This window comes from Anguilla anguilla, chromosome 10 (genome assembly GCF_013347855.1).
Source record: "Anguilla anguilla isolate fAngAng1 chromosome 10, fAngAng1.pri, whole genome shotgun sequence".
Taxonomy (NCBI): domain Eukaryota; kingdom Metazoa; phylum Chordata; class Actinopteri; order Anguilliformes; family Anguillidae; genus Anguilla; species Anguilla anguilla.
The window spans coordinates 5,360,945-5,388,040 of NC_049210.1; the positions used below are offsets into that span (position 1 = coordinate 5,360,945).

At 44.1% G+C, this 27,096-nt stretch overlaps 1 protein-coding gene across 4 annotated transcripts in view; it reads right to left on the minus strand.

Moving 5' to 3' along the window:
• The window catches only part of ksr2 (kinase suppressor of ras 2), a 100,569-nt gene extending 73,697 nt beyond the window's left edge, over positions 1 to 26,872 (minus strand). For 3 of the 4 annotated variants that reach the window (XM_035378653.1, XM_035378652.1, XM_035378649.1), the window contains exons 1-3: positions 26,063 to 26,872; positions 11,073 to 11,213; positions 10,402 to 10,552 (exon numbers count right to left, since the gene is read on the minus strand). In XM_035378653.1, the coding sequence (XP_035234544.1) occupies positions 10,402 to 10,552; positions 11,073 to 11,213; positions 26,063 to 26,239 (469 nt within the window). In that variant the 5' untranslated portion in view covers positions 26,240 to 26,872. The remainder of the gene's footprint in view (positions 1 to 10,401; positions 10,553 to 11,072; positions 11,214 to 26,062) is intronic. The other variant, XM_035378651.1, reaches the window with a different exon arrangement.
• Between the last annotated feature and the right edge of the window lie 224 nt (positions 26,873 to 27,096).

Sequence of the window (27,096 nt, forward strand, 5' to 3'; positions counted from 1 at the left end):
GACGTATTGAAATAGCCATTTCATACAGAAGCATCAACCTCGGTAAAAACCCATGTTTGCCAGTGGTGTGAAAGGCCCAATCTGTGGGACACTGGTTACTCTACGTAGCACGGTTAGCCGAACGACGCTCAAACCTGTGTTTCATTGGTCCAAATCAATCAGAATGGCCAATCAGAAAAGGCAGAAAAATGCAAGATAAATAGGGTTCATGGAACATAAATATTTGTTCCTGCATATACAGTAATCTTCAGTATCTTCATCCATATCTGGAGGTGAGTGAAGTTGAGACTAAATTTTGCTGGTGTTTTATACAGAGTGTGAATATTTAATGTTCGTAGAACAAATAAAAGGGAGTAAGTTTTGGAGTTCCAGTTAAACATTTTGCGGGACAGAATCGCAGATGGGCTCCAATTAACAGTTTAACCACATTTTTAAAATGAATAATAACTCGATCCAAAGTATTATGCTCATATTTCATTAGAAAATGAAATGTAAGGCTTTAGGAACCAAGCTGAACCGAAAGGCATCAAAATGTAATGTTCTTCTTCTGCTTTGAATAAAGGTTTTTTTAACTATAACCCCATGTAGTGCCCTGGATTTCTTTTTCGATTTGCACATTCCCCTGATTTCAAAGAGCACCCAGGGTGGTTAATTATTTTTCTATGCCCGCGAAGCCGTCTTTGTACACTTTTTATTACATTTTATAGGTTGTGGAAGGTTTTTCTTCTGTCACTTTCCCTGCAGAATAAAAAAGCAGTGTGATCTGCAGCACAACAGGAAAGCTTAAGTTTGGCGATGGCAAAATAAGGAAATGGTGCAATAACTTTCTGTGCAAGTTGGGTTAAAAAAAAATCTAACCAAAGGTGACCGTGTCGCCCGGGGTATGGGAGGGTTGGGTCGGATAGGGATCCGCATTTTATCACTACCTAGCGACCCCTGCTGGTCAATCAAGTGCCATGGACAACATACTGAAGCCACATACGTATGAAAGGTCTTCCTCCTACTCCACTCTGAGAGCTCAGCTGTAGTCTGTGACGTAAGAGAAGCAGCCGACCATGCCACATGTTTTCGGAGGAGAACCCTGGATGTCTACATCCTCCCAAATCGGCGATGGGGTTCGCCCGTGTAAGCAGCTGGGGTTGCAGACAACAGGCCCATCCCAAATTGGGGTGGGAACTGGATATGCTCATTTCCACGTTGGGCGCCAAATTTATTAAATTAATAAATAAATAAATCAAATTGAAAGTTGACCAGCACATTACTTTATTATGACAAAGAGTGTGTGCTATACTGTTTGCTCGTTGTTGTCTTCCAAGGTGATCACATTCGCAAATTAGCAAGGCTTTTGACCGCAGCGTTCTTTAAATGAATTTATTCTCTTGGTGGTCTGTGGGAGAAACAGAGGAGAGCTTCACTCAGAGATCTGCACAGATGTGAGCCAGCTGGGACAGGGCAGTGTTGTATAATGGTTAAAGTTGGGCTAAGTCGCTCTGGATAAGATTGTCTGCAAAATGCCTGTAATGTAATGCAACTGTGCTACGCTATTCTCAGGCCTGGACTACATTACCCTTCCTCCCTGCTCCATATCGCACGCTCGTACAGCGCACAGCAGCTCCTTCAAAGGTCGCCCAAGAAGAGCTTCTCCATTACAAACGAGCAGCTGCTGGAAAAACAGGCCATCGCTACGCACCTGCGTACCTGTAAGGCGGGTCCCTGACCTTGGCGTCGGCGCGACAACGATGACTCATCCGCCCAGACTCATCTCTCTCGCACTGTTTTCTTTTTCTCTCAGTCTCTCTCGCTGTCTCTTTATCTCTCAGTCTCTCTCTCCCTCTCTTTCTCTCTCTCTTTTTCTCTTAGTCTCTCTCTTTCACTGTCTCTTTTTCTCTCAGTTTCTCTCTCTTTCTCTCTTGTTCTCTCAGTCTCTCTCCCTCTCTTTCTCTCAGTCTCTCTCTCCCTCTCTTTCTCTCTCTTTCTCTCTCTCTCATCGGCTGAGCCCACCGCTGCCTCTGGGCGACGCCCACCTTTACCGCGCTCGGTGGGTTTTTTTTGTTGTTTTTTTTCCCGCCGCAGCTCGGAGTAATGACGTCCCCGCTGCAGCGGATCCTTCCGGAAGCCGTCCCTGCGGGGGCGAGCGAGCCACCGGGGCCCACCTGGACTCCCACGTCCACCCGCCGCCTCCGCCAACTCGCCGCCGAGGTGAGGAACCCCTGGAATTAAACACCCCCACGCAAGCACAGAGCAGGGAGAGGGGACGGTGGGGGGGGGGGGGGGGACGGTGGGGGGGCCCAGAGAGGGCTCTGGGGGCGTAATTAGGGGCCGGCGGCGAAGCTCTCTCCAGAACGATCTGTCCCACTCACCAGCTGGAGAGGCTCAAGGTCCCAGGAGCCGCACTCGGGCACGGACAAATACATCCCCCCCCCACTCCACCCCCACCCCCCATCAGATGGAAGTCGATAAACTCAAGTGAGCCGCACCGCGACGGGGCAGGCGAAGAGGCCCGCGATGCCCTCCAGAAACATCAACGACTCTGAGCAGACGAAACTGAGCTCGTCTCAAGCTGGGTTCTAATAAGTCGGTGGGGGGTAGGGGGGTAGGGGGTGGACGGGGGTGGTGGACGGGGTCAGGCTTGATGTGCCCTCACTCGACAAACACACGAAAAACACACAAGCCTCGCTCTCACCACGTTCCTCTGCCCCGACAAGCTGAGCACAGCAGGTTCCTGGTAAACGTTTTCCCCCCCACAGCCGGGGGGGGGGGATACGTGAAAGCATCAGCCATTTGAAGCAAAGTATTTCGCTTGAGTGTACACACTGAGAGCGCCATTCCGTGCCGCTGCACGAAAAGAAAAAAGAAATCGTGGAAGTACGACTGCGGGGAAGCACAAGGCCGCAAACACACCCTACGCGAGTACGCGAACGCAGGCCCTTCGAGCTACGCAAAGTCGACTTCACGTGTAGCTGCGTCCTAAGATTCTCGACGCAAAGCGTGAGCTGCACTTTCCAGCATCGCAACTACAGCAGGTAACAGCGTCATAAAGACGTCTTCTTCCATTTGCGCTTTTTTTTTTTCTTCCCCTCAGTCTTTTGCGACTGTCCTGGATCGCCCCCTAGAGGACGCGGGTTTATCACCTCCACGTGGACACGGGAAGGCACGTTGAGTACGCGCGCCTGAGCCGTGTGTTTGGAGCGCTTCGATCTGCCGTTGTCGTTTGCGTTCGTTTACTTGTGCAGGGTGTGTTTCTAGCCTTACACCTCCCCACAGTTACACTTTCACAATCGCTCACTGTGCGGCAGCGCAGAACGGTGCTCTAAATGCGTATACTCAAGCAAAATATTTTGCTTCGAATAGCTTAACACATTATACAAAATTATACAGCCTGGAGAACAAACGACACACAGAAAAACCCTGGCCGGGATTCAAACCCAGGACCTTCTTACATGCTAAGATGCACATATTTAAGACGAGGTCTTTGGGAAAGACAGCTCTTCAGCAACTGAATTCAGCTTCCATGGTGCAGTTAATCTGTTAATCATCTGTATCTCTCGCCCTGACTTTTGTGACATGCCCTTTGCTCTTTCCAGTCTCGTCCAGTAAGCTGTGAAACGACCTTTGTCCCAGTACAGGCTTACAACAAAGCAATTAACTGCCTTGCACTCAGAAAACTGGCAGACAGTATACATTCCAGTAGAACAAGACTGTCGTCATTTATGGACTGTTTTTTCTTAAACAAAAAATTGAATTTTATTTCTTACGATAACTGGACGAAGACGATACGTCTATATCAATTACGGTTCCAAAATACCTGAAAGTATCTGGATAAGGATTAACCCTGACATTATATATCACACACATAAACAAGTAACGCGCAGTTTAATAAATGAAGGAGGCGTATAAAATGGAGGTGATGTTTTTCTCCAGCCGCGGAACGGGGTATCTGGGATACTCCGCTACTCTTTCCTCGCCAAACCAATTTGCGGCCCACGTATCGAATCGCCGGCGCATTTAACACGTCCCGCCCTCGACGGGTAAAAAAAACGCCGGAGATAACGCACGAGCCGCCGTCCCCGTCCGTCTCCGCCGGGCCCCCGGGGGGGCCCCTCCGTCCCCTCCCCCCCCCCCCCCCCCCCAAATAAATTTCCCCGTGCCGAACCCGCACTCCCCAGCTCCCTGACGGACCGGAGCTTGTGAGGTGCGAACGCCCCTCCCGTGGCAGTCTCGGGGTAGGGGGGGGGGGGGGTGGGGGGGGAGATAGCTTTTTATTCCCCCAAAACTCCACCCTCCCAGCAACAGAGGCCCACCGCCTGCCCAGAAGTGACATTCCGGCAGCCAGGAAGAGATTTATGGCCACTTATTCACAGGGTGATTTATGCTAATGGTCAACAGGTGGGCCGACTGTCGAGCGCCAAAGCGGACTCCGCGTGGAAGAGAAGCCCTGAAAGGCCGGCTCTTAATAGCAGAGTAATCGCGGTAATTAGCGTCGAGCCCGTTCCTTTTGTTCATAAAATGGCAGGGAAAATATCATGAGACAGTTAACCGATCTGATCCAAGCACCGTGGCAAAAAAAAGGATCAGGGGGTAATTGTGCTCGCATCCAAGTCTCTTAAACCTGCTTCTTTTAACGGGGCGTCCCTGAAATGCCCGTTCGTATATATACAGCGTGCGTCACTTCTCTTTGATTAATTAATAAAAGGTCTCCGTTATGCACTTCCTGTGAATGTTTGCCCGAAGCGGAGAAGGCGCCGTTTTTTTTCGCAGTCCCTTTTGACCCTAATTTGTGAGGTCAAAGTCGCTGAGGGCCGGTCTAAAAAAAACAAGGTTTTTCTCTGAACAAAGACTGGCAGCCGGAATATGAGAAACGCTTTCCATACAAAACCGCCCCCCCCCACCCCTCCGCCCGCCCCACCCCGCTCTTAAGAGTCTGTTTCATCAGGGTTAAGAGCTCCTCTGCAGGCCCCCCCTTATTAAGCTCTCCTTTATCTCCGCCTTTCAGCGAAACGATCACGGGGGCAAAACGGCAGCCGCCGCGTCGAAGCGCGCACAGCGTGGACTACTCCCACAGGAATCGCTTTCTCCGAGTTCGGCGGGAGCGAAGGGGGGGGCGGCCGCGTCGATACATCGATATCGCCCCTCGCGTCGAAGAGGGGCGGCAGAGGGCCGGTCGTACGGAGACGAGGGTAATCGGAGACGCGTCATTTAGCGAAAAGTCGGCGATGATGACGGCCAGGCCGTGCGAGCGCCCCACCAGGTCCGCTCGACGGGCCCCAGTCGCAGGCCTGCCGTTTCCCCAGGATTTCCTCTCGGCGACGGCGCCGTTTGAAGGGGCTCGGAAAGCGGAAATGGCGGGAGAAAGTTAGCGGTGACTCAGCCAGACGTGGGGCGGGGGTGGGGGCGGGGCGGTCGGCGCTTTCTCGGCCCAGCTGGCGACAGTGGCGGCGCCGGAGGTGGAGAGCGGGCCCCGGGCGTCGTCGGGAGACGCCGGACGGCATGGCGAACCCGGGTTCGAACGGCCCTCCCGTGGTCGGTCTGCCCGGCGTGTGGTGAGGGAAGGTGAGACGAGGGGGGGGGGGGGGGGGGCGTGCGGGGTGTGAGGGGTTTCTGGCCCCCGCTCCACCCCCCCCCCCCCCCCCGACAGCCCCACATCACCCGCAGATGGTATTTTGAGGCCAATTAGCGGTAAATGAGAAGATGTGCTCTGGAGGCAGGAGGTAGGTGGTGGTGCGTTAATGAAGGCGCTTTTGGAGCGGGCAAGGTGGGGATGGGGGGGCGGGTGGGGGTTGGGGAGGCCCAGGCTGACGTGCAGGAAACCGCGTAGCGTTTAAAAGACGCCCCAGGAGCACTGCGGCGCGTGGAGTTGGGGGGGGGGTGGGGGGGGGGGAGGGGGGTGGGGGGCGTGGGGACGCGCCGCTGCGTCATCGGCGAAAAGGCACCCGGAGCAGGAGGAGACCGGGCGGCGTGTGTGGGCGGGGCAGCTGAGAGGTAGGTAGCTCCAGATGACCCCCCCCATCCTCGCCCCCCCCCCCCCTCCCCTCCCCTCCCCTCCCCTCCCCTCCCTCGAATGTGGTCTCCTGCAGAGAGGCCTGGTGGAACGTTAGCGTTGAGCTTAAATAAATAATAAAACACGCTCGTCTGAATCTTTTCTGACTCCTCACTGGCTCTCCTCCCGTCGTGTACGCACAAGAGACACGCGGTTCTTCTTCCCCTGCTCCGCAGAAAACGTGCCACTGTGCGTGGGGAACGCGCGCCAAAATCCCGATACTGAACGAAAGTGTCAAAATGCGTCTCAATTCAGGTGAGTTGTAAAAAAAAAAAAAACTCGCTTGAAACCAAATGACACTTTTCACCTGTTCCTACCTTTGTCGTTGCCTCATAGATATCCATTTGAAGGCCATTTTCATGGATAAATAGAAAGGATGGGTAAAAAAAAGTTAACCTCTTAAATATTAAATAAAGGGCACAAACATTAGATTGGGGATGAAAATTTTCAATATAAAATTCTATTATATCTTTGCAACTAAATCAATTTAGTCTGAGAAACTCAATAAAGTGCATCTCCCACGGTACGTGGATTTCCAGTTGCAAACACAGATGTACGCTTAGATTCAGCTCTACCAACATTCCCCATCGAAAGCTAATCTTCCATTAACAAAAACAAAAACAAATGACTCTTAATTAAGGAAGGACCACAGCATAATGAAAGAAAATGACTTCCACAAATTATTGTGATCTTAAAAATTAATTACTCTCTGTTCCGAGAGGATCGACGCGGAGGCCCAGGCAAATAACAGCTCCGTCGAAGCCGAAGAAACGCATTTACAAGCCAATTACAGTTTAATACTGGTTTTATAATGGAATCGTCCTATTCGCACACAGTAGGGTGCAGTGGGAATGGAGCGGAAGAGTTTTCCCATAAGACAACATTCCTCTCAGAATGATCACGGACAAGATTTCATTATTTAAAGCGTGAGCTTTGGGGTTTTTTGGTACCACGGATTTCAAAAACGAGCCTACTGGTCTCGGCCGATAAAAGGAGCAGTTCTGTGTTTTTTTTTTTCGGAGGCGCCACTACCCCCTTCTCCGTGTTATTCGTTTTTTTTCCCTCCACCCTCAGAACGAGCCTATTAGTCGCTCTCACTCCAGCTCCTCCAGAGCTCGTGTCAGGCAGGAGGAGACGGGTTGCCGAGAGACGGGAGTGTGACGGGCACGGCCTGCTCCGCACTTAATCCCATTCTGCCGCAGCGGGAGCCCGCAGAAGCCCCGCCGGCCAGCCCAGCAAGGCTCCGCGGATCTTAAAGTCGCAGCCCACTCTTCCCCCTGCTCTCCCCGCGAAGGCCACCCCGGCTCCGAGCAGGATTTTAAAACAAATAAAATCCTGCCCACCGCCATTTCAATCGCCGGGTCTGGCCAAACAACACCCACCAGGAGACTTGGGGGATTGAGATAACGGTCGATTGATGAGCGATCCATGCATTACGCACCGCAGGATTCACAATCACAGAGATGCACAGTGAATCCAAGCCTAACAGGACAGGCTGTTTTGCAACAGCCTTAACTACATGGAAATAACCAGTTTAAAATCCAGTTCTTCATTTTTTTTTAAAATTTTGGGCCGGTAAAAAAAAAACCCTCTTTGGTAAAATCGACCGCCTCACTGCAACCAGAAACAGATCAATTGAGGTGTTAACAAACCCTGTTTGGTTGTCTTTATTCTTTATCCCTCAATTAAACAGGCCGTAAAACTAAATTAGCACATATTCTGAATGGTGGTTGCAGGTGAGCTAGCTACATACCAGGAGGCAGAGAATTTACACTTATTAGATAACCACGCCGAACCTGTTTTTCACATTTTTGCATGATTAACTGATTAACAAACGCGCACATTTCAATGAGGCTTACCCATTAGGAGTCGATTCATTTCTGCTTGATTGCGTTTAACGCAGCAGCTCCGCCAACGTGCGCAATATCATTTCAGCAATCAAATCAGTTCAGTTATCCATGTTTTCAGCATAAATCACTCTGGGGGGAAAAAGTGTCTGGTAAATGTCAATAAAAACGGAAAAAAATGTGGATCTCTTTGTTATAATCAAATTGACTTAAGTGCGCGAGGCCAATTTTATCACAGGAGACCTACTTAGGTAAAGAGGAATCAGTTGGAGAGGGACAATCCTCTTCAAAATTAGCCAGTAGCGCGAGTTGCAAAAAAAGAGGTTCATATCCATTATCAATTTAAAGTTACGCCTTCCCTCCCTCCCTCCACAATTTGGAGAGAGAATGATATACAAAGACCAGTTTTTCCGAAAGGCTGCACTGCCCTCTGTCAGTCTTTTTAGGTACTGCATTTAAATGACTGTCTTTAAGAGGTGATGGTGATACATGTGTCTTTGCTGCCCTCTGTTGGAAGAAAAGTGAATCTAGTGGGACAGTAATTCACGCACACCTTCCTGGAGACAGAAACTCAGTCATGTGCTGACAAATTAGGAAAATGCACAACTATTCCGCATTTTACCAGAAAACAGCATCAACTGGGTGTTCTTTTTTGGTACTACATGGGGCTTGGGAAAGGATTTAGAAGACAAAAACTGTTTAATCCCATTAGTGAATATGCGTAATTCCATTTGACTCAAACAATTGTTTTCTTGCTCTATTGTTTTCATAATTTTCTGTGTTGCGTTACAAACAGCAGTACACGCAGAAGAGCTAATGCTGACGGGATTACAATGCTCACGTAACAAAAATAACCACGCCGCATGCTGCAATGATTGCTTTTTTCCCCTTAAGTTTTGGCGCCATCTCCTGTTGGCCTTCAATAACTTCAGGCTTGCTTTTCGTATTTGGAATTGGCTATGAGCATTTGCCGCAGCAAATGGTGGTAAATGAACTTTTTCTTGACCTTTATCCCACATCTGTACATATAATTTTTATTGTTATTGTTTTAGTGAATTTCTGCTCTGTCAGATCATAGGCTTCTGTAGTTTATAATAAGTAGACAGACGTGGAAAGTCCAGGGGTCAGAAAGTAGAGGCTCTGCCATGTGTTTCTTCTACCCATGAACCCAGCTAATTTCACTAATTAGTTATACCTCCTGGCTGAGGAATTGTGCTAATTAGCAAACCCAGGTGGTTGGAACAAAATACTGGGGAGGCCTTTTACTTTCTGAACTTTTATGGCTTTTTCTTAATCAAACCATATGGTGAAATATGGGGGGGGTATATGTTTTGACTTGCAAGATTAATAAAGCTTCTGAAAGAACTTGCTGAACAGTTGCAGTTTATTCAAACGATGAATCAAATCAGTAAATGTCTTTCACATCAGAAGTATGGTCTGTACATGGACTTTATCACTTTCATACTCACACTCTCAAGCAACGCAAATCTAATAGAACAATTATGGCTGTTACTAAGATACGTAAACTGATAGCAAGTAAGTGATGTTTGGAGCACAGAGCATCCTCAGACTAGAGATACTTATGTGCACAAAATATATTTCAGTGTGATTCCGACTCTTTCATTTACATTTCTCTCTGTAGCACCTGATGAGCCTTTTTGCATGTGTCTCTATTTCGCTTCATGCTACACAAATTTTAACTGCTGTGACGGCAAACCTGTCCACTCACATTTGGCATTGCGGGAAATGCAGTCACTGATGTAGACCTGAACATGAAATTCATGAAAAACTCTTTAAAAAAGTTATTCTCTGAATACTTAAAAAGGTGGTCAATATTTTATCTTTGAAAATCTATGCGAAGATTTAGTAGCTGTTATACTTCGTATAACAGGCCTGCCCATCCCTGTTCCTGAAGATCTACCATCCTGTAGGTCTTCACTCCAATCCTAACAAAGCACACCTCATTCAACAGCTAGAGGTCTCACTGAGCTGCTAATTAGTATAATCAGGTGTGGCATTTAGGGCTGAAATCTAGTCTGTATTTATTACATAATACATTCATGAATAGATACAGCTATATCACAAGTGTCTGAATCCACCCCTGGAGGGTCACGGTCCTTTCTGGTGTCCACGCACGACAGGCCGAGCAGGAAGCGATACGATTGGCCTGTAATCTCGCCCACTGAAATTAGCGGTGTCCCGTCATTCATTTATATACCGTCATTAGACTGGACACCCCTGAAGTGGATGCTCAATGGACTGGACACCCCTGAAGTGGATGCTCAATGGACTGGACACCCCTGAAGTGGATGCTCAATGGACTGGACACCCCTGAAGTGGATGCTCAACGGACTGGACACCCCTGAAGTGGATGCTCAACGGACTGGACACCCCTGAAGTGGATGCTCAACGGACTGGACACCCCTGAAGTGGATGCTCAACGGACTGGACACCCCTGAAGTGGACGCCCGCCCTCCCCCCCCCCCCGCCTTGCAGAGATGACGGACAGCGCCTCACCTGATTGGTGGACGCTGCGCAGACAGGAGAGGGCGGCGTTGAGCCGAGCGCACTCCTCGGCGTTGGCCCCGAACTTCTGCACCGTCTCGCACACCTGCTCGTCGTCCATCTCCAGCAGGCCCTCCAGGGTCAGCTGGCCCGGGCCGATGTCCTGCAATCGGACAGGAGGGGACGGGACAAGGGGGCCGGGAATTAGGATAAAACGTTTTTTTACAAAGATGGCTGTCCGGTTCCTATAGACCATAGAACACCAGAGGCTGTTTCTACAGCAGGTTCAAACCTTCAAATACTGCAAACGTGTTCTGTGGGATAACTACTCGCGTGTTTAGGGACAAAATCCGGCTTCAGCTCCATTAGAAAGAACAATAATGTAACTGTTCTTAGTTAACTTCATGCACACCGCTTTCAGGGCTGGAATTTACTTAGCAACATATGAATATCTGCATCTGACTAATACTTTGAAGACAAAGTTGAAGAAGACGAAGACGAAGAAGACTAAGAAAAAGACAAAGAAGAAACCAAAAACAGGTTTGTAAAGAGAGATTTCTAAATACTTTACATTAGCAACATATGAATATTAGCATTAGACATATACTTCGAAGACAAAGTTGAAGAAGGAGACAAAGAAGAAGACGACTCAGACTCAGACCAAGCAGACGGAGGGGGCGAACCTCAGTGACCTCCTTCCTCATGTTGACGATGCGGAACCAGTGGCCCAGGTGAGGGAACTCCTCCAGCTCCGCGTTTCTCTCGGGTAAGGCCACCTTGCGTTTACAGGACAGCTGCCGGCTGAAGTACTTCACTAGCTTACCCTGAAAGAGAGGCAGAGCACATTTCAGAGATCGGGAACTCCCCCCCCCCCCTCCCCCCCCCCAGCCCCACCCCCACCCTGAAAGAGAGGCAGAGCACATTTCAGAGATCGGGAAATCCCCCCCCCCCCACCCTGAAAGAGAGGCAGAGCACATTTCAGAGATCGGGAACTCCCCCCCCCCCACCCTGAAAGAGAGGCAGAGCACATTTCAGAGATCGGGAAACACCCCCCCCCCCACCCTGAAAGAGAGGCAGAGTACATTTGAGATCAGGAAACACCCCCCCTTCCCACCCTGAAAGAGAGGCAGAGTACATTCTAGAGATCAGGAAACCCCCCCCCCCCCACCCTGAAAGAGAGGGAGAGCACATTTCAGAGATCGGGAACTCCCCCCCCCCCACCCTGAAAGAGAGGCAGAGCACATTTTAGAGATTGGGAAAACCCCCCCCACCCTGAAAAGGAGGCAGAGCACATTTCAGAGATCGGGAAACACCCCCCCCCCCCCCCCCCCCCCCCACCCTGAAAGAGAGGCAGAGCATCTTTCAGAGATCAGGAAACCCCCCATCCTGAAAGAGAGGTAGAACAGATATCAGAGATCAGGAAACCCGCCCCCCCTACCCCCCCGATACTGTCCTCAGCAGACCCCACAGTTTAAGTCCTGAGTGTAATTCCCTGGCCTCTACACCACGCTTTACACGGGGATGCACTTGAACCCAACTAATACACACTACTGCCACAGCTCTGTGTAAGAACTTAATCCATATGGGTACACTGCTTTCCATATGTGTCTGTACTTCCCCTCCATGAAGGATATGTGCCATTCTGCTTAGCAGTGATAATCTATAAAAACCAAAACGATTTAGTTAGCATGTTCAATTCATTATCATCATCATCATCATCATCATAATCATACTTTCCCAACCAAGACCGTATTCAAAGCCAGACAAATTAAACTGCATGCGTAGAATGGGTTTCAGTTGCAAGGTTATTATAATTTGTTTTGCTTGCTATTCTGTCCTGCTTCTGATATGGTTTGTTTTGTTTAGGGTACATGCTACAGTTCAGCTTTCAGCTGCAATTGATCATTACGGCCACAAGAGGGACAGGCAACAATGAGCCAGACACCATGTCGTCCATTTTTACTGTACAAAGAAGAAAAAAAAATTCAGCCTCAGATAAACCCTAAATTATCTGACAAGTAATCACACTTATCATTTATAAATATAACAGCATATCACAATATGCTTTCATTTTCACATTCATTCAAGCTTGTGTCTGACATTTGAAAGGTACTATATTCTATAAAAACCTACGGAAAGTGTTCGGTTGGATTTAGACAAATGTTTACAAATCACATTTGTATGGGCCATGGCCTGCCTTTCAAACTTAGCACTTAACCCTTTTGTTCACTTTGGGTCAAACTGACCAATTTTAAATTTTTGCACAGATTTTATTTCTGTATTGCTTTAAAACCACAATAATGGCCTGAGTATATTTAATCCAGGCTAACAGTTTCACAGGTGCTAATAAGTAAACAGAATAAGTAAAACCTCATTTTTTTCCATTGGAAGTGGTTCCCCTTAAGCATGAAGGAATGCCCTAATCTGTACTGAGAGCTGAGCCTGGTAATAAGGAGAAAAATGTTGGTGAATTAGGGAACATATATTTAGCGTAACATCTCTGAAACCTCCACAGTCAACATCACAGCTCATCGTCAGTCTCCCAGTCCTCCCACAAGGTGCTCATTTTGATATCTAGTGATTAGATGGTGTGAAAAAAAACTATTACTATTACTGACAGTAACTACTGGGTAGTAACGGCTTTAAACACACAATAATACTCACAGTTGGCTCTGCGAAATATTTATTAGCAATAGCACTAGTTTATTAACGCACACTGCACTTCAGGCTGCCGGTATACAGGAACCGCCGATTAGCGCGGAGCAATAAAATAAACAAGGGGGATGACTATATTGTCACCACTTATGACCTCAGACATCTCACAGGGAACGCAGCGCAGTCGAATCACACGCAGGTAAGGGCTACTGTAATGGCGCTGGCTGAACGGTGGCTTTAAGACGTGTTTGCGGCAGCTGTTTCTCGCAGCGTCTTCGACTCTCGCTCAAACGGCCTACCCTGGAACGATTCCTCCTCGATATCACGCCACCTCACGCTGGCTCACTGCGTACGGAGGAGTTGAGTCTCCAAGGGGACGGCTGTGTTACAGTACAGCCAGTCGCGGGGAAGGTCTGTTCCTCTAGGAGGGTTTCAACAATTAGGCTACATTCCATGTACCGATGGCATTCACACATGTCTATGATCACATTCACACATGTCTATGTCACAACACCCCCCTCCCCCCCGCCCACTGCCAATATAAAACCATTTTGAGAGTAAGTGGGAGACATTGGTCTAATGGTCCGTTCATTTTTTGAACAATCAAGGATCCGTAACCAACATTCCCAGGTCATTACATATAATTCTTGTACAAAAACGCATGCATCCTAGGGGTCACTCTTCGCTACCTAACTGCTGACTTCAGAGAGTATTTTTTAATGTTTATGTTACAGTATACCCTTTCTCAAGGCTGCAGTTTAAAATAACGATTTTCTCCTGAAAAAAATCTGAGCTTAGACCATACTTGTAAAGAACAAGTACCAGTAGTGTTTCATAGACCAGCTGTAAATTGTGCAATGCCAGAGTCACTTAAAAGAAAGGTAGGCTACAAAGAAGCACATGTTCTTTCCAGCACTTGGTTAGCAACCCAAACAAGGAAGCAAATACCTGAATAAAAGAATACATGCACGCACACGAACACACGCGTGATAAATGAGGTAACAAAGACAGAAACAAATAAAAATCACTAAATAAACACAGAGATTCGGCCCTGGGGTCTTCACAGAAAAGGTTCAAATGGAACTATCATCATCCTGCCATTGTATTTATTATTACTGTTATTTTATCATTCTTTTAAAATGTATTTTATTATTGCTGTTTTAACAGTATTTTGTAATCTCAGCACTATTGTAAATGAGGGCTCGTTCCCTCGATGTGTCTATCGTCCGACAATAAAATAAAGGTTGACTGATTGACTGACAATGTCGTGAGAGAACGGTTCTCAACAGACACGCATTCCTCCCTCACTAAGGAATATTCAGCGCTACTGTTCAGAGAATGTCTCAGTGTTGCTGAATTCTGTTGCCTGAGCATTGCATCTGAAAATATAGGGCTCAGGTTCCATCAGTCCACACAAATCCTGCTTTAATTTCACCAGTTTCCGAACTCATTTGCATAGTGTAACTACTGTGTGCATCTTAAAGGAAGATGCACAATGTAGTTAAAAGTTCATTTGGTCCTAAATCTTTGCTTTGGAGGTGCAATCAGAGATCCATACTCAAGTCTTCCTGTAACATAGTAAAACAATGTTTTTTCACATGTATCCAAAGAGCTCAAATTTAGCAGTCAAAATGCTTACATTTCACCTCACTAAAATGTAATACACACCTAATCTTAATACTGCCAAATGCTGGAATGACAGTACATTTTCCCTCCCACCCAACTCCCTCACACAGCAAATAATTATGCCAAAAATGCAAATTATCAAATAAATAAATACAATCTGCCAAAACTTTTTTTAATGACGGTTTTATTATTTTTTAAAAAGCAAGAAACACAGAACAAATGACAAACAAAAAGACATTTATTAAAGCCGTACCCATACACTTTGATCCCAGATCCACAATCTGACCGTCCAATACCTTAAAGCCTTAATTTACCACAATGCACCTGGTGTTATGCTAAGAACCTTGGGGCAGGGCAAGACTTCTCAGTATCACTGAGAAAGAAGCAGAATAACAGCACGTTTACCGCTCAACATAAAACCAATTCTTACTTGTAACTGAATATCACAATAAACATGTTCATCATGTGGTTCACCAGAAATGGAGTACCTCAAACTGCAACAGCAAACTGTGAAATGGTCTTAATTAATTTCAGCCAAGCAGGTTAAAGGGATAAACTAATGTGAACAGATAACGTGCACGCTAAGCAACCCCTACAGCCCAGGCCGCTAAGCCTTCATTCACTAAATGCGTCAGGGGACCGCTACGAAACAAACAGGTCAATAAAACAGCACTTAATCCAGTCACGGTTTGTAAATGACCGCAGAAGTGGAACGGCAGTTTTTAAAAGAAGAGCAACGCCGCGGGTTTCTGTTTCCGTAATACACGTGAATGTCCAGGGTAATTTTTTTTCGGGATTTTTGCAGGATCGGAACTTCCTGGTATTTGCGAGAAACAGAACGTGATTCTACCATCATCTAGCAAGTAAAAAGACCACTGCAGTGACCCTCCAGTCTGTATACAATGAGTATGGCAAAAAAAGAAAAAAAAAAATCATATTTGATATTTATTGGAAATAAAAACAGATGATTCCTGTGACTAATAACCCTGCCAAACTCATCAAACCACACACCTTTATTTGAAGGTTCACATAAATACAGGCATAATCATTTCAAAAATAATATTTCTCAGAGCATGTGCAAAAAGCAATGGACCAGAGATGAACACTTTGATCATTGCACAGAACACAGCTACACACAAACAGACTAATAATTTACAGTCAAAAACTCAAATCGCAAATTCTAATTAGGCATGTGCTGTTTCTCATGTAATATGACAGCACAATACAAGAAATAAAGTGGTAACCATCACATGTTCTAAAGTCTACAATATTTGGACAAATAGCACGACCACAGTCTTACTGTACAGTGCCATTTCAAGCTAGGTATTGGAGAGAATAACAGGATTGTATGTCCCCCTGTTACGAAAAATGGATCTTGTAAACAATCTTGATAATGGTATCTTGTGTGTCACGACACCAAATATGCACCAGCAAAATCACGCTGTTACACAAACCTGTGCTGTTAACATGACAACAACTTCATATGAAGTGACCCTACAATATAAACTGTGGAAAAACTCCAGTAAAAGTGAGAGAAAAACTCTGTATCATAAAATGTCGAACTCTGAATATGTGCCATTAATGGAGCTAATTAAGTTAGCATTGGAAATGTAAAGCTCAAGCGAATGTTCATGTCAGACTTGGTGAATGTGAAGGCAAACAGAAGCCGGACCTTGTATGAATGGATACATCCATTCTGTCACCATGAAGAGATCCAGTCGTAACATTTCTCAAATTAAACACTCATGCCTAAGTCAAGTGTATGCATCAAAAACATCAGATTTAAGTAAAATTGTCTTATCCCTGTTTCTATGTGTTGGCCCAACAACTGGTCACCCAGTTGCCTTGATAGTAAAAAGCACAGGGAAGGTGCTTTAGTGAGTTTGGTTTCAGCTGACACTGAGTCACAACAGTAGTTGTTATCAGGACTAAAATAATTTATACTACACTGACAGAAATTAATACAGTCTTGTCCTTGTCAAACAATACTTTAATATAATTTCACAAAATTCTAAAACTTTCTTACAGAATGAATTGAAGTCATCATATCTGCTGTAAAAATACCAGATGGAAAAAATACTATTGGGATGTCCATGTCTCACCAAGTGTAGTGGACTATGTCTACTTAAAATGACCTCATTAAAATATCTGCTCATATGGTCGAGCCACCTTGTTTGTTCAGAAATTATTTTTTTCCAAAATCTTAATTTTTTTTCTTATCAACTTACTGCCACTAAATGAAGAGTAGGTGAAGGGATTTTGAATAGTAACACTACACTAACACCACAGATGGTCTCACTATAATGGTGAGACTGCCAGTATACCTCAAAGTTTGTTTGAGCAGTTATTGCATACTGTTTATTGTTTTATTGATGTATTTTGGCCAACTAAGCTTCCATGTAATTCACACATTGGGTCAATGTCAAAAATATCCTGATTTCACAAAACTGCAAATGCCCAAAAGGATAAAAATGTAAAAGATAAAAGCAGAAACGCAAAAAGTGACCAGTTTCGAGTTTCTAATTGTCAAAACGTCAAATTGGGACCCTCTCACAATTCACAAATCTACTTGTATTGTAATATTAAACTGTATAAACATGAGGCTGAAGTGCCATGTCATGTTTTGGAACATTTGGCCCACCACCTTCAGCTGAAGCAGAAAGATGTGAGTCACGTCTGAGAAGCATGACACAGAAGGTACTGTAACAAGTGACAGTTTTCTCCAGAACACTGCAGAAAGTTCAAATAATTCTGCAAATCTCAAGCTACGCACTTCTCAATGACACAAATTTCACACAAATTGTCTATTTCTACGTCAAATAGAAATACACAGCAAATTTCCTAGTGTTAAATCAACTCTAATAGTGTTTACACAAGTCCAGTAGGGACAATATACTCCCAATTCTGAATTCACTCATACGTAACTAATATAGTTAGAAGTACAATCATAGTTGATTTTATACTGAACACGCTGCTGTGTACAAATCTCAGGTCAACACGTAGCACATTATCTGTCAGTCCAATAAAATGATTTGGACCCTTTGCTTCTTAATCATCCTCCTGCAGCACTGTTAAAATTTTCAAGACATCTGAGAACTACAATTCAGCGGAGTTTTGAAAAAATATGAGCATTCTAAATTGGACATCTCCCTCATGACGGTGATGTCATTCTGTTATTTTTGCAGTAGCATGCAGTACAGATGGGGCATCCAACTGAGATACTGTGTCTAACACGAGCACAAGCACAACACTTTAATTTGATGGACTCAGCATCAAGAGGTACAACATGTAGACTACAGTTTTTTACTGTTGCTGTACAGTTTAAGTTACTTTGTTTGTTAATATAGTTACACCAAGACAGACGCTGGCCTAATTGTAAATGCAGTGGGACAACAATATATATTTTTAAACAATGTAGCATGTAGCTTTTAAAAAAAAATCCCAACCTAACAAGAGGACTGCACATTCAGTTTATATAATGCAAACATACTCATAAACCCGATATCAATGTCAGTTTTTCAAAATGGCATCGTCTCTAAAATATGCCTTTGAAAAATGCCACTAAACAGCAGTGATTAAATCAATAAACGTGTGGGCTGTCATCAACGGTCTTTAAATGAAATGGGTCATTTTGTTCAACTAATGACCAGCTGGCCTCGCATTTTCTTATGCAACACAAACATTCCTTAAACGTTTGGCTACAGGAGATATGTTAAAATACAGTTTATTTTTTTTATTTTTTATCATAGCTTTAGGATATAAATGTCATCTTTACACATTTGGGCCGCGTGTCAGCTCGTCATGTCAATGTTCCAGACTGGGTATGAGAGGGAATGAACATATTTTATATTTCAAAAATATGAGAGGCACTAAAAATGAGAAACAAAAGCAAAAGGACAAAATGAAAGGTGATCTGTTTATCCGGCACAAAAAAAAAAACTGCTGACTGCATTATAAAAAAACATGGCTCATGTGACACCATTTCAATGCCATGTTAAAATGAAAGGAACGGCAGCCCCATGAAAATCCCTATTTTTAGACGAGGGAGTTCAAAATAACTTCATCACGCTGCCAGCCGTGCTCATGCACTACATGGTACCGGCATCACACGAACACATGCACAGCGCAAGGGCGTGTGCGACGATGGTCAAGATGCGGTCACGGTCACACACACGCACACACACACACATACACACACACAGACCAACACAGAACACTCCAGAGGTATTCTATGAGGTCTATTTGTGGCGGGAACAGTAGCCGGTCCTGCAAACGCATACTGCTCCATTTCAGTGATGTTATACTGTAAGGTTTTGTTCGCTTGTCAATCGCCATGTTCAAATGGGTGGTCTAGCTTCTAAATGAGTTAAAATGCGAATGTGTGTGATGAGAACTTCACCTCCATAGCAATGCCCAGTCAAGGACTCACGAGTAAACACAAGACCGTAATCTTCCTCCGCGCTCTACTGCAAAGCTGGAAATTGTTGGTCCTGGAGGGCTTCAGGGTCAGCTGGGTTTTTTTCCCCCAATTAAATCAGCATCCACCCCATACCATACCATTACACCTCCAACCGGTCCACCTCAACAACAGAGCATGGCTGGTATCCCTCTCACCGTCTGCAGTGCCAGAGCTACCAACTAACTGAACATCGCAAGAAATATTTTTTTTTTTTTGGGGGGGGGGGGGGGGGGCTTTCTACTGTATGTTATGTTACCTTCATTAGCAGACGCTCTTTTACAGAGCGACTAACAACGTAGGAGAACATAGGTGCATTCACCTGAGCAGCAGAGCTGTTATGTGAGCAACAGTGGCCCACCTGGCTAAGAGCATTCCCAGACCCACGAGTGTAAAGGCAACATCGATAGCGCACTGAAAATAACTGAACTCACACCAACCTAGAATTATAATACAAAGCATAGATGCGTAGAATTATAATACAAGGCATAGATGTGAATGTTAGCATACTGCTAACATCCACATGTAGCCACAACACAAAAGAAAATCCAAGCTGGATTCTTGATTTAACAGACCGAAGGAGGCTCATGCTTCAGGGGCCTCAAGCAGGATAAGTAGCCCTACATCAGGAATGTGTGCAGGTGAAATGTTATTAACTCTCTGAAGAGTAGGGTTTTTTTTTTTTTAAAGTTCTATGTCAGTGTTCTAGATCTCCATTGCTTTACCAATTACCAGTAGTGACAGTTACATCAGCATTAGAATGTTAAATTCAGAACATTCTAATCACATATTTATGATCTTACACCCTGAAGGCTTAAAGGGTTAATGATTTCATCCCAAAGTATTTGGCAATATGACAAAAAAAGATTTACAGCTTCCACAACGGGATCGCAATTGCGGTTGGAACAAATGCCAGCATATACAGGGATCACCCAGGACCAGGTTTGAGAACCACTTATCTACTCTATCCAAATCCTAGTCCAGGCCCTAGTAGGGGGATCTCAAACTCAAATCCTGGAGGGCCACAGTGTTTTCTGGTTTTTGATGACGCATTCCTGCAATTAAGTGCTTAATTTAAGTCACTGATTAGCTAAAGAGCCTGCACACCTTGTTTCCAAGGCCTAAATTTGGGTGCCGACTGAAATAGGCTTTTTGGGTGCCGACTGAAATAAGGCTTTTTATCTGCATTTTATTCAATGGACTTAAGTGGACTTGATCCTGAGTTTGGTTACACTGTTGTAAGTCGCTCTGGATAAGAGCGTCAGCTAAATGCCTATAATGTAATAATGTAATGTAAATACCGCAGAGACTGTGGCCATCCAGGACTGGAGTCTGAAACGCTTGGCCTAGTACTACCAGGCCTGGGTGGTTGCTGCAGTTTGTCGAAAGCTAGGCCTCTGAGCTAAACATCCACAAGCCTCTCCAGTTCATCTGGAACCTGCTGAAACCTCACCCGCCTCCCCGCTCACTCGAATCACAGCACGTTTAACACACTGGGGCTCCGCCTCCTGGGTAGGCCCCTCTACTACACCGACCACAGTCCTTGCGATCCACACATTTCATTGTATTTTCTTGCTTCATCTATCCTGGATACTGATGCCATTTCTTTTAGTTTCTTTTCATTCCTCTTATGAACACATCCTCTGCACCTTTGCATACCTGTCCAAACGCAGTTCTGTTTTTGATTTTACAGCTATATGCTCATCCTCAGATTCAGATCATTCCAGTTAGCCTACTGTCTCAAGTGATGCTACTGCTGGCCTCCTGAAAGCACAGCATAATTTAAAAAGTTAGAATAGATGCAAAATAATTTTAAAAAAATTCCACATGCAGTTTAAACAGACTAAACTGCACCACAAAGACAACGCTTTGACCAGGCTTTCAGTTGAACTTTGAACTCTGTCACTGTAGTGCAGTTTTAAAACTCTCATTTGGAGGCTTATACACCCCTCGTGTGCGGGAACTTTTTCCCCTTTGTGCGATGTCTGTATCAAATGCTGAGATAATGTTCAATTTTCAAAATGACATTTTCATTATCACGTGCAAATGGTGAGGAAAACTATTTGTACATGTTTTTTTTCTCCCAACACATCCAGGTCCCTCTTGAGAACTTTCGGTTCCCCCTTAAAGGTACAGCCTGCACTCGGGGATGCATGGATTTAGGCATGGAGTTCATAGAAGTATTTAAGGAGGGTGCTCTGTTCAATTCATGTTATGAGAGTAGCACTCCAACAAATGTTATAAAACGACACAACCATGTCGCTTTTTGTAACATTAAAAACAGGATCATCTCATCTTCCTCAGCCTATATTGTTTTTGTTTGTTTTTAATACTTCTAATACTGAATGACAACAGGCAGCATCATGGGCTAAATGGAGTTTTATGGTCACATGTTTCCCACTGCTAAGCCTTTAAAACCTTTAAGCAAATACACTGGGTGGCAGTGTAGTATAATGAGTAAGGTACTGGCCTTGTAACCTAAAGATCAGAGGTTCCATTCCCAGCTAGGACACTGCTGTTGTACCGTTGAGCAAGGTAAACCTGTATCGCCTCAGTATATGTATCCAGCTGTATAAATGGATGCTACATTTTTTTTTTAAGTATTGTGTAAGTCTCATTGGGTAAGAGTGCCTGCTACATGCCAGTAATGTAAATAACTAATTAATTAAAGGCAGAATTACTTCATATGTTACCAACAGCCTACGGACCTTGGGATCCTATGTCAAATTATCTGACAAGGCAGCCTCTTCCTTAGAACTTAATAGCCAGAGGACTGCCACACCACACAGTGACTCTAACTCCTGGAGCCACAGAAAATACTGCACAATCATCTCTGCCTGATTAAGCTTCTGCCTGCTGTGACACTGTACACTTAACCAGAGTATGTACATAAAAATAAAGTTTGGTCACTGAACTTTACATGGGACAAGCTGCATAACATGCAATAAAACACAGTTTTCAATGATCTGATATATAGTTATAAAGACCTTGCATAAGACTGCATGTATACATTTTTGAGAAGGCCAGATTTGAATGATACAGTTCCCATTTTTTCAAGATTTCAACTGAAAGAAATGACACAAAGACTGAGCATAACACCTGGGTCCTATTTCACGAAGCAGGGCTACTTGCAGGATAACTGCACTGCGAGTGAAACTCGGAACCCTCGCAAATCTGGAACAAAGAACCATTATGAATTTTACTCAGCGCAGTTATCCAGCTAACTCAGCAATCCGGCTTTGTGAAATACCCCCCGCCCCCAGGTTCCAATCAAATTTCAGCATTTAAACTTGAGACTGGAACCAGGTGATACAGACAGGTGGCATCTAAGCTTAGCTTACTGGGCATGCAGACCAACGGTGGGTAGGAACATGCTTACTTTTAAAAAGGCTGTCATACCTATGGTGAAATATGGTGGTGTATCTTTGATATTATAGGGTTGTTTTGCATCAGCTTTTAGGACAAAAACCTGGAATCCTCCTGCCAAGAACCTCAAACTGAACCACAAATGGACCTTTCAGCAAGTCAGTGCTCCCAACCAAACTTCAAAATACACCACGAAATGGTCAACTGATCGCATAATTACTGGGGCACATTTCAGGACGATGATTTGTGAGGAGTTTCACTTGCAGGTCACAACATCCGGTCAAAACGCGTTTCACAAATATGCATCGCTTGCAAACTGTGCAATTCTTTCCCTGCAAGTATGCCATTTCCTTTGATTGTGCTGAGACAAAGATGCACTCCAAAAAAGATAAATCTTCCATCACCACGACCACCCTTTAGCTAACTACGGAGATAAGAAGATATAGATTATCACGGTATGAAAGATTACATTTATGCAACCTTCTCGAAAGAGATCTTAGGTCAAAAACTAACAGGAGCATGGTGCTACCAGTTTCGCTTCATGTGCTCCCTGACAAAAAATTAGTACACAAAAGTTAATTCTTTAAAGTATACTTGATTATATCAAGTTCATTTTTCAGTATACTTTTAAGTACTTTCTTGTCTCATCTTTATGAAGGGTGTGAATAATTTTGGACAGCACTGTAAATAACACAGCCCTGATGCCCCTCAAACCAAAGCTAAATTAAGCAACACTACAAACAGACCCTGCACACTAACCTGGCTTTCAGCACTGGCCCCTTACATATGGGTCCTAGTGAGGCTGGTATCATAATCACTATGAGCCAATGGTGAGAAAATTGCAGATGTTACCTTTCTGTGGTGGCTACTGAAAGAAATGTTTTATTTTTTATTTAAAAAGCCATATTGCATTGATGTTATTGGGACTTCCCTATATGTTTTCACTCTGTTGAATGATGCAAAGCTGGACAGGATGTTCACAAACAGGACAGTGCCTTTCGGCTGTTTTTGGGTCTGAATGTCAATATCCTAAGGGGTGTGTGTGTGTGGGGGGGGGGGGTTTCCAGTTCTCCGTGTGCCACCTTGTTTTTCCTGTACAGCATGGATCAGCTGCCCCAGGAAAAACTGTCACAGCGCAGTTCATCAATAACCACAATACTGTCCATGCTCCGTAAACTGCCTAACTGACACGGAGAAGGCCCCTGTACCCTTTTCAGGTTACCAGGAAGTGCTTCCCACTGAGTGCACTTTGATTGGTAGAAGAGCATGCCACAATGCCAAGCTCCAGGAAAAAAATAAACACAGCAAATGAATAGCCCGAAGCGCACTGATAGGCTGTTCCGCTGAGATTCCAGAAAGACAGGATAGAATTAATTGAGACTTGAAAAATGCTATAGACTGTGACTTTAAGTCCAAGTCTCGGTTCCTGGAAGCATCTTTCCACAAATTCATACACTGCCAACCACTCCTAACACAGAAAAAACAAGCAGCGCAAGTCGATTTCTGTTCCTCATCGGATCATGACTAAATATATCAAACAATGCAGAAACCGTTCCACTTTTTAAAAAAAAAAGCTATCCACAGAAAGCAAACGTGAAAATAAAAGACAGAAGGGCAAACACGACCAAAGTCCACCGCGGTTTTATCGTCTCTTCGCACCACAATCGGGATAATTGATTGTTACTGGACAAAGGCAAAAAGCTATGATGTGCGCATTTAGCAGGAGCTTTGTAAAACATCTCCTCTTTGCATTAACCACTTGGTTGAGCAAGCAAATCATGTAAGAGGTAAAAAAAATAATTAAAAAAATAAAATAATAATAATAATAATAATAATAATAATAACATTGGCAGATATATGATCCTCATCAGAGCTGTAAAGGATCTGATCAAAAAATGGAGGATCAAAACATTGGCCTGGCACTACTGGCAATGTAACACATTGTATAACAATGCTGAAAAAGTTGACCAAACAACAACAACAAAAAAACCGTCAGCAATGTATTTTGGCAATGAATTTAAGTGCTGCACTTGGTCTCTCCTGCCGTTTTTCTCAAGATAAAGTTGACCACAGAACAAAACAAAAAACGTCAAAGCACAAAAGGTTTCAATGTGTCCACAATTACTGTACTCTATTTACAATTACACAGAGACACCAAGTGATGTCATAATTTGACATTAGAGAAAATAAGTGAAACTAAATTCCAGACCTTGTCCTTGGAAGCTCCTGAAAGACTACTCAGATAGTTACACTATTACTAGCCTATACTAAGTCATGTTAGGACATTTAACATAAGACTCATGATTCATGATTCATGATCCATGACCACCGCCATCCCAGATTCAACAGGGCAATTGATATTTCACCAATTTCCAATTGCTTTCTGCAGAGCCAGAGTTCAACAAGACTTTTATCGTGACCTAACTGGGTTTTGCTTCTGAAAGAAAATTAAGAATTTCCCTACGGCCCACTCAAATAATTTCCCTTCTTGTGACTCGAGCAGCTAATTTCTGGAAGTGGGACATTTTTTAAAGAGACAATTACAGCTAGGTGCTAGCAACTTAAAAGTGAATACCCACTGGCACCATTTTACTGAAGTATATTCTACAGTTTGCCTTTTGTTTTAGCTTCTTTTTTTTGGGGGGGGGGGGGGGTCCAATTATATAATTGATCAACAGGAAGAAGGCAAATCGACAAAAAATTATAATAATTCACATCACAAAGGGTGTAATATGAACTGAATATGCATTAAAATGGCTTATTCTATTATCCTCAGTTGTGAACTATGCTCATACCAACACAACGACAACTGAAACAACCGCAGAAAGTTATTTAGTTAGTGACAACATTATGCAGAACGGCTTCCATTTACGCTTACGTTCTTTTAATTGTGTGCACTGTTTTTACTTCGACTTCAAATCCCAGAGTATGTTACTTTTAAAATTCCCCGCCTACAGATATCCCATTGGGAGGTCGCTGGTTTAAAACACCATGAGGGCATGCGAATGCGAACATAACTCCTGGGTTATTTACGAGGTCAAAATAAGGCGAACGTGGTTTAACATCAAAAATGTGTAAAGCATAAATGTTACATAACGCAATTTGTGTGATTCCCCGCAGTGATATTAAAATGGGTCACGTTTTAAGCATTTGCACTGATTTACCAAAAACAATATACATGGGGTACAATTGCTGCGAAATAATCATGAAATGCGCACGCAGATTTATAACAAACCGCTTAGAGAGCCTAGTTCGGGCCTCCAGATTTGCAGTGAAAATCTGATGGAAATTGTATGCTAGAGCCACCTTTCTTCCACCACCTGCAGAATGCGCAAGCTCACAACAGCTCACTGCAGCTTCTTAATTTATTACACTGCACACAAACCAAGATAGCTAGATAAACAAATGTGGCAAAATGTACATATTTACAGACGAATACACCGATGTTAACACGTAATATACATATCTGAATGCGAATAAATGCAGAGCACGGAAAATAACAATACGTCTCTGTCGAAGCTGTTACGGCTACAGTTAAAATGGTTTTGATAGTGGAAAATGTATGCTTACCTCGAGCGTTCGTATTTCTTTTTGTGTCAAGTCGTTGGATGTGGCACATTTGGTCCTTAAACCTTCCAAACTGGAGATGCTAATGTCTATCATATTTTGCACCAGCTCGCACTGCTGCAAGGCTTTTTGCAAACTCAGATGTTGCTCTTCGCTTTTTGTCATATTCTCCTCGTCCATAGTTTGCGAGCAGTGGTCGTTTGTATTTTTACTTTTCTTAATTTTATTAGAAAATACTTTCTGAATAAACCAGTGAACTAATATAACAGAAATAAAATGAAATGGTATAACAAGAAATATACAGATGCCTATGTATATCGATTATTTAAACGTGTTTTAAAAAGACGATTCTATTTGGACGGCGACTCCATTGTAATCGTCCTTTTTGTATCTCTTGACGGAGTGTTTTCATCAGGGTAGTTCAGGTAGTGGTACTGATGCTGAGGGCTGAGTCAAACACAATATACAGAAATGCAAGAGAATAAAAAATTAGAACAGAGCGTTTGCTTCTGCAGAATCCATTCAGCGCGTGTAGATTTTTAGAAAGATACAAATAGACAGTTAACTCTTCATTGCACAATGGATAAACGCGAAACGGCGCTGTACTGTTATTTAAAGGTGGTGTGTGCACTGGGTGCAGGTACTCCCCGTCTCCCGTGCCAGCAGCTGCATCCCGGCGCTCTCCCTCCACACCGACATGTTTCCTGTCAATCAAATACACAGCAACAGCAGCAACAGCGACAGAAGCAGCAGAAGCATCGAACGGGGCGGAAGGAGTTCTCGCGAGATAGGCATCAATGCAGTGAGCTCACTGTTTCAATCCTCCAACCTTTTTAAGAGAAATTTACTATTGCTATTACTTTTTATATAATTTGCTTATGACGGTAAATGATAAACCTGGAACATACAAATAGGCCTACAGATATCTCAGATGTGTAATTACGCATCTATTAATCTAGTTTCAAACTATTGAATTTTGTACATCAGAGACTGGATAGGTGTTTTGAGAAAACACTTTGATCTCCTAAAATCATTGA